We start from the raw sequence: 16,284 nt of genomic DNA, 5'->3' as shown, positions 1-16,284 counted from the left end.
CATAATATTTCATACTAAAATAGGAAATATATCTTGGCAGAGTTTGAGTAAATTTTGTTTTACTTTTGCAATGTATCAAGAGATGAGTATAGGCTGGGCGCGGTGGCTCACGCCTGTAATCCTAGCACTCTGGGAGGCCAAGGCGGGTGGTATTGCTCGAGGTCAGGCGTTCAAAACCAGCCTGAGCAAGAGTGAGACCCCATCTCTACTATAAATAGAAGGAAATTAATTGGCCAACTAATATATATAGAAAAAATTAGCCAGGCATGGTGGCGCATGCCTGTAGTCCCAGCTATTTGGGAGGCTGAGGCAGCAGGATTGCTTGAGCCCAGGAGTTTGAGGTTGCTGTGAGCTAGGCTGACACCAGGGCACTCACTCTAGCCTGGGCAACAAAGCGAGACTCTGTCTCAAAAAAAAAAAAAAAAAAAGAAAAAGAAAAAAGAGATGAGTATATTTAACTCCTTACTGTGCTTAAAATTAATTTTGATGTATGATGTGAGATATGGATCTAACTTATTCTTCCCAAATATGTCAGTAGTTGGATAATCTATTATTTTTCTGACTGATCTGAAATAATACTCTTAAAATTAACTAAACAGTTTTATATCTATAGATATTTTTTCGTATATATAGGAATATATGTGGCTTTCTATTTTCTTTCACCAATTTTTCTATTTTTAGAACAACAACTTACTGTTTTAATTATTGTTGCTTTAAAATATATTTTAATATCAGGTAGTCACTGTATTTTTATTATCATGTTCTCACAAGAAAGAATGATTTAAGACATTTTACAAAACATATTTCATTTTAAAATATCTCTAAAAATGTTTTAGAACTTTAAAAAATTACTTTTTAACATAATAATACACATAATATTACATATTCCTATGTAATATAAGCTCAAGCCTTCCATTAATTCACAATAATTGGTTGTTCCTTCTATGAAGAAAGGCAGAATAATACATTCAAGTCATTAGACCCTAATCAAAAGTTTCAAGAGCTTAGCCTCCCAACCATTTTCTGGAAAATAAGTGTTGTCTAGTGATAAGTCATAAGTGTATGGAGATGCTTTTATGAATTAGAATTAAATGTGTATTACTAATTGATGTAGCAATAAGAGCAATTTACTTTTGAGCTTTGGAGAGTTTGGCAATGTATTGGTTTGAATTTCAGTAGATTATTCATTTCATATTTCCATTAGCTCCTCTACATGGCAACTCCATAAGGCATTTGCAAGAGGATGCAGATAAAATGTGGGACTGAACTTAGTCTCCAAACCTTTCTTTGGGGGAATAGGCTAGTGGGGTGTGGAGAAAGGTGTGTCGGCCCAGTTCATTAAGTCTTTGGGGAAAGTGTTTGGAAAATATAACAAAATAAAACAAAACAAAAACTAATAAACTTGTTCTGAAAGCTCTAAAGCATGGTTTACAATCTGTTCTCTTCAGACTCCAGAGGCCTTAGATTTATTAAGTGACCCTCTAATTCAGTGGTTCTTAACCCTGACCAATAGCTAGAAATAAAGTCCCCTGCAGACCCTTCCCCTTACCAAATACTACTTAATTGGTGTGGGGTGGGGCTAAAGCATCACTTTCCTTAAGCTCCCCATTGTGATTCAGAGTTAGCAAGGGTTGCCAACCACTCTTCTACTCCTGTGCACTTCTGAATGTCTGTAGACTGAAGAAATGAAGAAATACCATATATACATGCATATCTTGTATCACTTTTTCTCTGTAATGTCTTTATAATTCTTCTCTATAATTTTCTCTATAGTTCATGATTGTAATTTATAATTTTTGAGTTATAATTTATAGCTAGATAGAATAAACGTTCATTTGAAAGTGTCATAGAATTAAGGGGCTTTTGTCATTATATGTTTCTTCATCTGTGTGTTCTGGAAGCATTACTACCATCATGTAGACATTCTTAGACTTAAAGGGTTTGAGCATCTTGGCTATGAAGTACCCAAGGTAGATTTGAGATTCTGGCTAAAAAAAAGAAATCATCCTTGGGAGGCATGGTGGCTCATACCTATAATCTTAGTGCTTTGGGAGGCTGAGGGGGAAGATCTCTTGAGGCCAGGAGTTGGAGACCAACCTGGGTAACACAGTGAGACCTTGTCTCCGCAAAAATTAAAAAAAAAAAATTAGCTGGGTATGGTGGCACGTGCCTGTAGTCCCACATACTCAGGAGGCTGGGGCAGTAGGAGGGCTTGGGCCCAGGAGTTCAAGGTTGCAGTGAGCTATGATTGAGCTACTGCACATCAGCCTGGACAGCAGAGTGAACTCTGTCTTTCTCTCTTAAAACAAACAAAAACAAAAAACAAACAAACAAAAATATCGTTATAGGTCAAATAGTGGTCAAGACTAGTTCTTGGCTTAATCGTGGAAATTTTTACTATAAATCTAGAGGGCATAAGACAGAGGCATAAAAGAGATCTTAGGCGATCCATCTTTGCCATGAGTTTGAGACCTGGATAAGATTCTTTACTCCGGTGGCTCCTGCTTAGGGAGCCTTGAGTGCTTTCTTTGAGAAAGTGGATACAGGAGATGGATTTCTTTTTGCTTTGAGGTTTCTTAAAGTGCCTCTAAAATATGTCTCTTTGGGGCTGGCTGGGATTTTCCAGCAGAGTGAATATAGCTCTTTTCTCAAGGACATAAATGCTCGGACTGCAGAGATTGGTTTTCTGCAGCCTTAGTGGATCTGAGGGTAGGGAGCTGTTTTCTGGATGTGCTCTGTGGCACCACATTCAACTCAGAAACTTGCAGATGAGGCTGCAACTGCAAACTCCTGGGTCAGAAATGTATCCAAGTACTGTTCCCTATGTAGGAGGCACAGACTCTTGGTTGAAAAGTAAAAATTGCTTTTGGCCTTATGACTTTGTCTTTTTAAACATTAAAAATCACAGCTGAGAGTCACATGCAAAACAATGGGTCTGCACAAAAGGCACTGAGAAGATCCCTGCACTTCTCAAGAGCAGTTATACTTAAAATATCTGACCTAGAAAAAATATTATGACATAAAAATACTCAGAGCAAGAAGAGTCTACTACGATCATAAGAAACTCATTCCAGAGTTTTAACAACCTTACCTTACCTTAATTTATTAGAAATCTTTCCTGTTGTAGATCATTCCTTGTTCTTTTGTCCTAAGCGAGATGAATAAAAATTGGGCAAAATTGGGCACTATTCTCTGTGTGATGTTTCGTTATAGTCCTAGAGGCATTTGTCTGTTTCCTATTCAAAAACAAATAAACACAATGTTTCTCTCTTATTAGTCCTGTTTTCTCCTTTATGGCCTTCTGTAAAGCTCTGCTGGTGAATGTGGTGAACTTCTGAAGACCCTCAGCCTAAAAGTTATCAGGCAAAGTTCCCATCCTTACCTAAAACAATCTTTGCTTTCTATTCCAAGTCCTTTTCCTGAAATTAAAAAAAAAATCTATATCTATATCTATCTAACTCCTTTTTCCGCTTCACCACCATGTGGATGACCCACAGTCAACTAAATTTCAAAATGTCCACAGTGAAACTCACACTCCTCCCCTCCTGCTCCTCCCTCACTCAGTGAATCACCCCACCACCCACCCAGGTAGCTGTACAAAAAATATGGAGTTACTTTTGACTTCTCTAACTTTCACAACTTTTCATCAAATTAATTAACTAGTTTTATTGATTCTACCTTCTGAATATCTCCGTAGTCAGGTTGGGCTTTGTGGCTCATGCCTGTAATCCTAGCACTCTGGGAGGCTGAGGCTGGCGGATTGTTTGAGCTCAGCAGTTCGAGACCAGCCTTAACAAGAGCAAGACCCCATCTCTACTAAAAATAGAAAGAAATTACTTGGACAGCTAAAAATATATTAAAAAAAACATTAGCCGGGCATGGTGGCACATGCCTGTAGTTCCAGCTACTCGGAAGGCTGAGGCAGAAGGATCACTTGAGCCCAGGAATTTGAGGTTGCTGTGAGCTAGGCTGACGCCACGGCACTCTAGCCGGGGCAACAGAGTGAAACTCTGTCTCAAAAAATAAAAAGTAATAAATAAATATCTCCTGTTTTCCACCACTCCTGCTGCCACTAGCCACTATCCCAGTCCAGAGATGGTTCATCTCTCTCCAGGATCTCTGGCCTCCAATCCGTTCTTCACATGTGGCCAGAGCAGTCTTTCTAAAATGAAGACTCAGTCAGATCACTCCCACCCACCTTCTTAAAACCCTCCAGTGACTGCCCCCCTTCCTCTGTGATAAATCGGATTCTGCACCTGGTCACTCGGCACTCCTTCATCAGCCTCCAGCTGGTCTTTCCTGCAGCATATCTGACTCTTCCCACATGAGCCATCTTCACCTTCTTTCTGTTCCTCAAATTGACTAGATTTTTATTTCCTCCAAGCTTTATACAATATTATTTCCTTTTTCTGGGACATTTTGCTCATCCCTCCCCACCCCTTCTCTCCTTTTTCTGGATAATCTCTGCTGATCCTTTGGGTGTCAGCTTAAACCGTTCACTTTTTTGGGGAGATATTCTCTGAACTTAGATTAAGATGTGGCACCCTGCTATGTTTCTTCTACTATCACACTCATTTGTGGTTATTACTTGGCTGGTAATATCTATTTTTTAATATCATCTGTTATGAAACTTTTCTTTCCTCTATAACATCAGGGTAATATGTTCCTTTATCTAATTATTTCCCTAATTTTCTTCATCTCCTACAATTAATTTATGCCTCAATGTGGAACTCAGCTTTCTCAGTTTTTTTAAATTGGAAGATTAATCTAGAGATTTATATATATTAGGAAAGTGTGCAATTGTATCAGCTTTCCTAACCTTCCATTAGATTAGATTAACTTGATTATATCAAGTTTTGAGTTAATTTGTGAGAATTATCCTATAAGTAGCATAATGAAGACATGGACAAAGCATGCTGTAAGATGCATTACATTTTAAAAACCATTAAGACTTAATGGAATAAATCTTTCTTCCTAGCTTTTAAATTAGAAGATTAAAACTTACCCCATATATCAATACAATTATTTTTTCTCCTTAAGTTACAAATTATCAGGTGGAGCTAGAGAGTTGGAGAGATGGTAGGTGAGAGTTTATAGCATTTTTGTGACTCTTGGTTATGTTAAAGCATCCCAGTGTCTTTGTTCTCATGTGACTTTGGATACTGTAACAATAAATACACTACAGGCTTGGTGGTTGGTCTACTCTAAGTTGGCTTTTGGTGGATGAGATCCTTCTCCGGAGATACAGATTATCACAAAGATAAAAAGAGACAGACCATGCCAACTCTAGAGTGGATTTTCAGGTCCAGTCCATCATGGTCCACACCACTGACATGCAACCCCCAGATTACATGCCGCACTCCTTTTTTGTTCCCATTTTAAGAATTTTATTGCTCTCACTAGTGACTCACCTCTTTAACATTTAGGACAATGATTCTCCTGTGAGAATTACATAGGAGCATTTTAAAAACACCAATGTCTAGTATTGATTGATTCAAGTTGGGGTGGGGCAGCAGGCATTGGTAATTTTGAAAACTTTCTCAGGTAATTCTTACATGCAGTCAAGGTGGAGAATCACTGATTTTGGTCAAAGTATGCACCTCACCTTGTTAAATTAATTGATTTATCAACCCTCTTCATTCTCTTCATTGATAGATTTTTCCCTTCCATCTCAATCTCTTCCATGCCCAGTATTCCCATCCACAGTTTCTCACATTAAAATCTGAGGCTCATTCTTCTTTGTCTATTCTCCCTTCTCCAACCAATTCATCAGGAAGTACTGTAGACACAATTTCCAACATATTTATCCTCTTCTCTTTACCTCCATTGCCTTTTTGTTATCCCAGAACATCCTCATGACTTATACCATTTTTATTAACTAGCATTTCAATTTTTAAAAAATTTATTTTCATAGACTACATTTTTATGTTAGAGATTCTCACAATAAAAAAATTTTTACACTTTTATATTTGTAGACAGATTATTTTAAGACAAATAAAATAATCGTATTTGAGGTTTAAGTCTCAGTTTCGAATTTATAATATTTTGATGCTTCTATAAGGAGTACCTCTTCCCTAAACGGAACTTCTCTATATTCAGAAGCTTTCCAAGCTCTTCTTCCTAGGATTTAGAAATTAGTAATGTGAAATATGAATGTTTTCTAATTTTAAAGTTTCCCTAGGACATGGACCCTTCAGTAGCTGGTATCAACTGAACAGAAAGGCAAATTAAAAAAAATTTAAACACTGTCTAATTTTCTGCAAAGTCTTTTTATTTAAATTTTTATTTTTATTTTTTTAGAGAAAGGTCTCACTCTGTCACCCAGGCTGGAACTCCTGGGCTCGGTGGATCTTCCCACCTTAGTCTCCTGAGTAGCTAGGACTACTGGTCCATGCCTTCATGCCTGGCTAATTTTTTAAAGTTTTTATTATCTGTAGAAATGAGGTCTTGCTATGTTACCCAGGTTGGCCCTAAACTCCTGGCCTCAAACAATACCTCCAGTGAGAATGGCCTTTATCATGAAGTCCCAAAACAATAAATGTTGGCATGGATGCAGGGAGATAGGAACACTCATACACTACTAGTGGGACTGAAAACTAGTGCAACCTCTGTGGAAAGTATTATGGTGATATCTCAAAGAGCTACAATAGAGCTACCATTTGATCTACAATTCTATTACTGGGCATCTACCCAAATGCAAAAAGACATTCTATAAAAAAGACATCTGCACTAGAATGTTTATAACAGCACAATTCACAATTACAAAAATGTGGAAACAACTCAAGTGCCCATAAATACATGAGTGGATTAATAAAATGTGGTGTATGTATACTATGGAGTTCTACTCAGCCACAAAAACCAGTGGTGATCTAGCACCCCTTGATTATCCTGGATAAAGCTGGAGCCCATTCTACTAAATGAAGTATCACAAGAATGGAAAAACAAGTACTACATGTACTCGCGATCAAATTGATATTAACTGATCAACACTTAAGTGCACATATAGTAGTAACATTCTTTGGGTGTTGGGCAGGTGGGAGGGGGGATTTGGGGATAGGTATATTCACACCTAATGGGTGCGGTGCGCACCGTCTGGGGGATGGACACGGTTGAAGCTGTGACTCAGGTGGGGCAAAGGCAATATATGTAACCTAAACAGTTGTACCCCCATAATATGCTGAAAAATAATCCTCCCACCTTGGCCTCCCAAAGCCCTGGGATTATAAGGATCCATCTTGCCCAGCCCAAAATCATTACTTAAGAGTTAACAGTCTCTGTCTTTGTCCATCATTACCAGGACAAATATAGAAGACATTTGATCATGTATCAAGAGAATAAAGCTGAATTCTCTTTAAGAGATTGGGAAATTAAAAGGCAAGAGCTCATCTATAATGTTTAGTTATACTGTGAGTCTTGTGAGAGGCTGGGAGACAATCCCATTAACTTATAAGAAAATGGAATTCAGTCTCACTATTTCTTGGATACAGCTCCTCTCAAACATTTCCTTAAAGATTAAGTTCTGAGAGTAATTATGGGATTAGAAGAGGTTTATCTTAACAATGAACATATCTTATTTCCTCCTCATGGTCAATTGAATAGCATGGCAGAGCAGAGGCAAAGAGGTGTATGACCGGTTCTTAAGGTAGTAAGTCTAGAAACTCAGAGTTTCCATAGCATGGCAGCAGCTTTGCAGATGCCCTCACCATGGTAGTTGAAATAACAAAGCCCAGTTAAGGTTAAAGCCAAGAGTGCCAAATTCGCCTGCACTGGCTGTTTCTATGGTGAGTGTCCATGGACGTAGTCTGTAACAACTTGTTCAAGGCCCCTGACTACAGAGAGTGAGGGCTGTAGTCAGGGTGTAGTCTATCACAGCAGGCCCAGGAGCAAAATACTGACAACTTTCTTACTCATCTAGCAGAGTGAGGCAGCCTTGGAAGCAGAACGGCAGCTGGGTGGCAGGTGAATGTGTGGCATTGCATACCGTCCTGGGGTGGGCCAGGCCTGGAGAAATGCTGAGATATGGGCAGGTGTGACCATTGGGGTTCAGAGCAGCAGAGATCAGCCTCTCTGGGCACTGTGAGACACTCAGCCTCCAGAGAACTGCCATCTCACTCCTTAGTTGTTTTCTTTTTAAAGGAGTAAAACTTTATTGTTAGAGTTGAAGCCTCCTCTATACTTCTCCCTGAGCCATTTCCTCCTTTCCTGTCCACAGGTAATAAATTTAGTGTTTAGTATCCCGTGCATGCTTTTATACTTTTACTACATATTTGAATCCATAAATAATATTTAGTATTATTTTTAAATATTGGTAGTATTATATAGATGGTATCTTTAAGTCTTCTTTAAGCCAGTGCAACTCTTATAGCTTGATTTTATTTTTATTTAAAATATTTTTGTCTCTCACAATATTGACATTTATGAAGAGACCAGGTTAAGTTTCTGACAAAATGACCAATAATCTGTATGTTTCTTAATCTTCTTTTCCTGAATGATTAGATTCATGTTACATATTGGACAAAAACAGTCCATGTTCTTGGTGATATGTCCTTCCAATTGCATCACACACGATGTTATTTTGTCTTATTAATGGTGATGCTGAGTTTGATTACTTGGTTAAGGTGGTGTCCACCAGGTCTCTTCATTACAAAGACACCTTTACCTTTGTAATAAGGAATCTGTGGGGGTGGCACTTTGAGACTATGTGAATATTCTGTTTAGCAACAACATTCCACCCAGTGGTATTAGCATCCACTGATGACCCTTCCTTGTAAACATAATTATATTGGTAGTTGCAAAATACATGTTATATAATTTTATCATTCTGTATTATTATCATTCCATATTTTATCACTTTTTTTTAGCTGGAATTCTATAGAGAAGCCTTTTATCTCCTCTTTCTGCCCTTTTTGGGAGTATTTTGAAACATCACAATAAACTCATAGATTCTTTTGTCATGGGATCATTTTGACCAGAAATAAAGTAGTTCTTTTCTGAATATTTTCCCACAGTGTTTAATACATATCTCTTATGTATTTTTCTTATGTGATATTTCATATCCAGTTGTCTTTGTGAAATAACATATTTTAGTAAACAGCTCACAGTGGGCTTTCCTTAAACACATTTGCCCTTTCGCCAGTTTTGATATGTTGTAGTTGGGTTTAAAGTCTCTCCCTTCATTGATCGTGGCTAACAACAATGGTGGTGATTTATTATCATTTATGTTCTTTTAGTGAATTAAACATGAATTCAAACTTGTTATTGTGATTAACAATTCATGGGGAAAGTTCCCAGTGATAAAGTATCATACACAAAAATACACTTCTCTCTCTCCTTCTCCCTGACAACAATTCACATGTAGTTAATGCTCTGTTTGCTTATTTTTAGGATCGAAGATTCAATGATGAAATTGACAAGCTCACTGGATACAAGACAAAATCATTATTGTGCATGCCCATCCGAAGCAGTGATGGTGAGATTATTGGCGTGGCCCAAGCGATAAATAAGATTCCTGAAGGTGCTCCATTCACTGAAGATGATGAAAAAGTAAGATTTCATGCCTTTTGTGAGTTGTACTTTCCTTCTTGATCATTGATTGCTATTCTCCCTGAAGACAGGAATTATGTGAATAGCTGCTGGATTAGCCCATTCACGGATCAAAGAGCTTTTTCTCGTGTTATACAAGATGTAATTGGAGTTTTTTGATATTTCATAGAATGTAGTGTAATTTAAAATAATTACTTCATCTCTTTCTTAGCTTGCTTTTCATTACAAGCCTCAGTGGTATTCTTGTTATTCCCTGGTCTTTATCTCCCTTATAAGTAAGCTTTTTAATTGACGATCACACCACCACCATACATGGCCTAAGGGAAGATAGGGAATATAGAAAGATTACTGCGTTTCAGAAACTCAGCACTTTCTCTTGTGCTTTTATAACTTCAATGAAGAATTGTTTTCTCAGTTCTTATATAAAAATCTCAATAAACTAAATGTTATTTAATTGTTATTCCAAATTGCTAATAAAAAGAGCATTACTTTTGTCTCTGAAGAGCAGTTGACCTCGGTAGAAGTAATGTACTTTTTGCTCTGAAAATTTAAGTTCTTTCACCAGTAGTTTATTCACCAGCTTATATTAAAAAAGAGAGTACACAAAGGATTGAAGTTTGGCTTTGAAGCTCTTACCTTCATATTGGATAAAATCTGGTTGAATATTTATAAACTTGGTGGTAAAAGCAAATCTCAAATTAGTTTAAGTTTGATGACTCTCATATTCCTATTTGATTAAAAAAACACTTCATAATTTAACCTTCTGAATGTTGGTTTGCTATTTGCCAATACTAATTACTAATGCATTAAATTAATGCAAATGTTCTGGTACAGAAGGTCAACATAAAATATGATTGTAAGGAAACAAGAAGGTTTTTAAGTGAAGAGAGTCCTTGATTGAGGTCATTTCTACAGTGAATTGGAACAGCCCAAATCTCAGTAAAAGTTTATAAACTCATAGAGCATGACAGGACCTCAGATGATCTCTTACCAATTCAACAAGCTATTACAGTGCATGTTGAGATCATAGGAAGCACAAAGATAAATCACACTTGTGATTTATGCCATCTAGGAGCTACACAAAGCAGGAGGCAGGAATCATCAAGATGCTGGACACACTAGAAGCTCTGACATAGTGGGGAGGGGAGGAAGGGCAGGGACAAGATATATAACCCTAACAATATTTGTACCCCCATAATATGAAGTAATAAAAAAAATGTTGTTCCAAGACATGCTATGAGGGCCTGAGAAAGAAAGGGTGATTCTCACTTGGCATGAAGAAGCTTCTTGAAAGAGGTGGTATTTGAGGTGGTATTTGATCCGATCTCTGATGCGAGTATAGGCTTTCATCAGACTGAACCAGGTGAGAAGGAGAGGAAGTTTAGTAATGAATGTAAGTGTAGGCCACCTCATTCACTGTAAGAATATTTCCATGGAATGTACAGATAAAGCAAAAGTTTGACTTTGTGCATTTTGTGTCACAAGATGAGAGTCTTGAGATAATGTGCCTTTTAATAAGGATTTAGATAGAAGGATTTGGGTTTTGTGTCTTTCCAAATGTAACCACTACATACCCTTGGCATCCCCCAAACAGTTTAGTTTATACACTGACGGTAGTCCTGCCTTTGCTCTGCTGCCTTCGTTTAAAGGGATCTCTTTACATATTTAGTTCTCATCTTTGGTTCCATTTATGTTAGACTTGTTTTCTGGACTTTTCTCAATGGATTTATACTTACGAGATAGGGTTTCATGAGTTCTGAATGATTTAGAGGGAAGGTTTGCACAAGGCTTTGTTCCTTTCTTGAGCAGAATCCATGTTTAGCTCTATGAGAAACAGAGCCTGGGACTGAGTGCCTGAGCCAAGCAGCTGCTTTGTGTGCACCACTTAATCTCTGACTCAAAGTTCCCTCACTTGTCGATTAAATTATCCATCATTAAATGGAAGGAGAATTAAATAAGATCACAAACAAAAAAACTTTGCAAAATATAAGAAACTAGGCAGGTAGTCCATAAGTTTTTATTAAGTGGAGTTTCTGGGTTGCTGAATGAGTACATGGTGGTGGTTTTAAAAGGGTGGTACATCCAGAGAGGGAACAGAAGCTCTGCACCCCTCCCCCATACCTTGCCCTATGCATCCTCTATCTAGTTGTTCCTGAGTTATAACCTTTTATAGTAAACTGGTAACCATAGTGAGTGATTGGATCTACAAATGGATGGTGACTAGACCATACATGATGATATTAATAGAGCTCTCACCCACACCCACATTCTCTTCAGCAGCCAGCCCCGAAAGCCAAGTCACAATCTCTGCAGCAACCAGCCCAGAATAGTCAGGATTTGGTCAATGACTGCCACTTCCCTATTTTTTTTGCCCCTACCCTGCCTGCCACCCTTGCATGCTTTCAACTCAGGGCCAACCAGAGAAAGTCAAACATGTTCCCTAAACTAATTACCTAAGATGCCCTACTTCTAATTAGTCTGCCTTCAGCTTCCTCAAGCCAAAGCCTCCAGTCAGAGCGTATCTAAAGTCTTCTGTTTTTTTCACCATAAAACTTGCCCACTCCTCTTTGAGTCTGCCAAATGCAAGTGATAATGGCCGACTTCTTTGTTATAACAAGATCTGAAGAAATAGCCTCTGTTAGTCCTCATTTAAAAAAAAGGTTTTTATTAAACACAATCTATAGGCCAGGTACTCTTCCAGTGTTGGGTTTTACCAGTGAAAAGTGGGATATACTTCTTTATAAATTCATAATTGTCTTGCATTATTACTAATGAACCTACTGTATACTTGATTGTATAAGATTATCCTCTTACGTACTAATTTGTATCCTACTTAACATAAAATTATTTCTTACATATATGTCCACGTGTGAATGTATTCTACATTTGCCATTTGGGGGGATTATAAAGTTTTTTTCTTTTCTTTTCCTTTTCCTACATAGCCCGATTTGCTCAGTCATTGTCATATTACTGCGAATTTGTTTTTTCCCAGTTTTTTTTACTAATACAAATAGCCTCTGAATGAAAATCTTGAACAAATTACCTTTTTCTTTTTTGTTATTACCTTGGGGTGTATTCCACAGACTGGAATTACCAAATCAAAGTGCAAGAAAAGTTTTATAGCTCTCATTCCATATTACCAGATAGGTTTTGAAAATATTGAACCCACCTACAATGGTAGCAGCATACGTATACCTATTTCCTCAGAGCTCTGCCAACTTTTTTCAATTCACATTTTAAAGCTCAAATTTGTTTTCCTCACTCAGCCAGGCAGACTTCGGACAACTTTCTCCCCATGCAACAGTATAAACTCCAGTAACAACAATAAATAAATAACTCCAGTAACAGAAGTAATTTCAATGTTGCCTACAAGTAAGGAAAGAAGGAAACCAAAGGAAGCCATATCCTGTGTATTAGATGAGAGGCTCTGGAGTCAGAAAGCCTCCTAGGCAGATTTGAGTAATTGCTGCTTTTTTAGCTGAGTGACCTTGAGCAAGTTGCTGATTCTCTCTAAGCCCCAGAATCTCCATCATAATCATAGTGTAATTATGAGGAGTAAAATAGAGAATAGATGTAAAGTGCTTAGGGTAGCACTTATTATCAACAAATGAGCCTCATGAAATCTCACCATATATTTCAAAGCCAGACTAAAGTAATCGGAGCCTTATTTGTTATTTTGCTTTATGCACATAACTGCCATGTCATCATTCATATGGGTAGTGGTAAATTTATTGCACATTAGCATAATATGATTTGTATGTCCTGATATCTTAAAATGTCAACTTCTGGAGACTATAAATTAGCTTTGGTATAATTTCAAGACATTTTGCAATATGAAAATCAGTAAATTATTTGTCTGAATAAATTAAAAATTAAATGTGATATATTCATTTCTGGGCTCTTTATGTATCTAACATAATTGTGCATAGGATCGTACTGCGTTTCTTGAAAATTCTGTACTTATAATTCGCTGGCTGTGCTATATCCTGTGATGATTGTAATGTCTGTTTATATCATGTAACAGCTGTAATATATCATGTAATATATATGTATATATATCATGTAATAGAAGAGACAAGAAGGATCATCAAATCCATTTCCCAACACCCCTACCCTTATCCAGTGCAGGAATCCTGACAGATAATCATTCAGCCTCTGCCCGAAAACTTCCCTTTTATGACTTTAAATCATCATGTTTTTTAAAGTTCTTGGATAGTTAGCAAAAATTTTATCAGCAGTGGTGAGGGTTTTGTGTGAAATATAGGCTGCCATATGCACATATTAATAATTTAAGTTCCATACTGACAAATCACTGGTTTGGTAATTCACGTTGGAACTACACACAAAGGCAGACCATGCAGGAAAGATGATTAGAGTTTTCTGGTTTACTTCATGGGTTTCAAACAAATGTTCCTGTTTTTCAGTGATACGTATAAGCTGGTTGACTTGGGTGGTATAACTAGACTCTTTGCATTACAAATTAATTCATTACTTTGTTATTACTGGGCGAGTAAAGGGAGGTATTACTTTGCAGAATAAAATCATGAGACCTGGATAGGAACAGACGTTTATGATCTATTAAGATGTATAGGCACACCAGTGTGAAACCTGGGAAATGGAAACAAGCACAGGCTCTTATCCTCCCTGCCAGGTTGCCTATATCTCGGCCCCAAAGGTGCCATTTCATAAATTGGTGTTGCATAAAGTACAGCATGTCTATTGCAGTTACTTTCCAACAGCCCAGCCAACATATAAGCAGTGTGGCTTGAACTTCTGCTTTGGCTAATCTCTACAGGCTTCTTTAGCCTTGGTCACCTCTCTTCAGCTCATAATTTGGAGTTGGGCCACCCTGCTGCTCTCCTTCGTGCCGACGTGTTCAACCACCCTGTAGAGCTGGGATGCAGCCAGCCGAGCTTGGCTGCCAGGGGACTGGCTGTGTTCCATGAGCTTGTTACTGGTGACGCTGCCCTGCCAACTGGTGTTGAGGATGGTGCACAGATGATGCTAACAAGTCTCTGCAGAAGCTGGAGTTTTCTTATCAGCAACAGGCTGACTCTAAGCCAGATAGCAGAGAGGATTTCATAAGCTCTTGGGCTTACATTTCTAAACTGTTTCTGATTTCCTGCGGCTAATGTTTAGGATTCATGAGATGTCAAGAGTGCAAAAGGTATTAAAGTTCACTGTAGTGAGTAAGGAAGGGGGTTGCTGATAGGGGTCACAAATTGGTGGCCCCAGAAGACTGAATGCAGCTCGCACTCGTGTGACTTGCATAGGATTTGACTGGCATAGGATTAATTTTTTAAAATTGAATGCCTTTAGACATGGCTGCAAGCTGCACTTCCACATGATAGCCAACCCCTAAACAACTAGTCAGTTTAAAATAATCAACTTAATGGAAGCAAAGATAGACAAATTTCTTCTGTCATCTTATGAATAGCTAGTTTCTACAAAAGGCACTTTTCAAAATTATGATTTTTTAAAATCTTGTTATATACATGGATAGTAGTGTTACAATTGTGCCAGACAAGTCTATGTGTTTTCTATTAATACTCCACTGTCTTTAAGATACTCAAATGCTAAGAGAGAAGTGAATTAACTTAAGAAATGCCCTTTGTGTTCTCATTTAATTTTTTTTTCTTTTCTGCCTATATTTCAACTAAATTAGAGTTTCAAACCTGTTGGAATAACATTATAATTAAAAATCAGTGTTTAGCAAAACGATGTTAAAAGTCGGCAGATGGCTCAAGATTTCAAATTATATTTGATCAATAAGATTTCTGTCCTGGAAAAATTTGGATCGAATCCCATAACTCATTAATTACAATATTTTGTCTATATTTAAATGATCTAGTCACTGCACTATTTGCCTTTTAATAGCTATTACTCACATTCCATATAGTCACTGTGAAACTACAAGAGTTTCAGAGACAAATTTGTTCATATTCTATGTGTTCACTGGGCTATATGTGACTGAGAGGTTCAAAAACAATGAGGAATTTTGAGAAAGCTATTACCAACACAGTACCTGTCAGAACTCAGGTTAGGCTTCAGAGAATTTTTTTTTTTCTGTTGGATCAGTATTGTTGTGGACTCTTGGCTGTATTCTCTGCCTTTTCTTCAGGCAGAGTCTAACTTTGGCATAAGAAGGCAAGTCTGTTTGCTAGGGTCCCGATTAGGACTTAACACTCAGCAAAAACTGGTCTACTCTGCCCATACTTTTGTCTTGGGCTAATCATCCCCAGACCTTTGCTTGTGTCCTTATCTAATTGCATAGAACTCTTCTCCTCTTCACCCTTCTTTCAAGGCTTAAGTCAAATTCTGTGATCTCAGACCTAAGTAGGAATTATTCCAAAACTGATTATTGTTTGTCCTTAACAGTATTTCCTAATATTTTATAGTTCAACCTTTTTTTTTCAGATGTCCCCAAATGACTATTCATTGAGAAAATACATAATGATCAAATATTCAGGAATTAAAAAAATTAATAACACAATAATTGAACAAAATGAAGACCAATACTTACATAATGTATTTTTTTATTCCAGATGCAGATAATGCTTGGTATGCATATAGATTTACAGGCTCCTTGCAAAAATTCTGATGTCCTCTGATGGCTAATATACTGGCATTTGTAATTTCCTGCCTCCCCAGCTTCTATTTTTATGTTTCTAAGAGTTACCAAGGAAACAATAAGTGCTCAGGTGCGATATCCTTCTTTCCATCTCTTTCCATATACTATGC

The 16,284-nt window shown here is 37.4% G+C and overlaps 1 protein-coding gene across 1 annotated transcript in view; it reads left to right on the top strand.

Annotated features, from left to right (window-relative positions):
* LOC142872322 (dual 3',5'-cyclic-AMP and -GMP phosphodiesterase 11A-like) overlaps positions 1 to 14,628 on the top strand; it is a 47,187-nt gene extending 32,559 nt beyond the window's left edge. The window contains exons 2-4 of the mRNA XM_076005397.1: positions 9,385 to 9,543; positions 12,627 to 12,732; positions 14,339 to 14,628. Coding sequence (XP_075861512.1) covers positions 9,385 to 9,543; positions 12,627 to 12,732; positions 14,339 to 14,628 — 555 coding nt within the window. The remainder of the gene's footprint in view (positions 1 to 9,384; positions 9,544 to 12,626; positions 12,733 to 14,338) is intronic.
* The last annotated feature ends 1,656 nt before the right edge of the window (positions 14,629 to 16,284 follow it).

The sequence above is a fragment of the Microcebus murinus genome, chromosome 8 (assembly GCF_040939455.1).
Source record: "Microcebus murinus isolate Inina chromosome 8, M.murinus_Inina_mat1.0, whole genome shotgun sequence".
Lineage (NCBI taxonomy): Eukaryota > Metazoa > Chordata > Mammalia > Primates > Cheirogaleidae > Microcebus > Microcebus murinus.
This window is presented reverse-complemented; position numbering and strand designations above follow the sequence as displayed.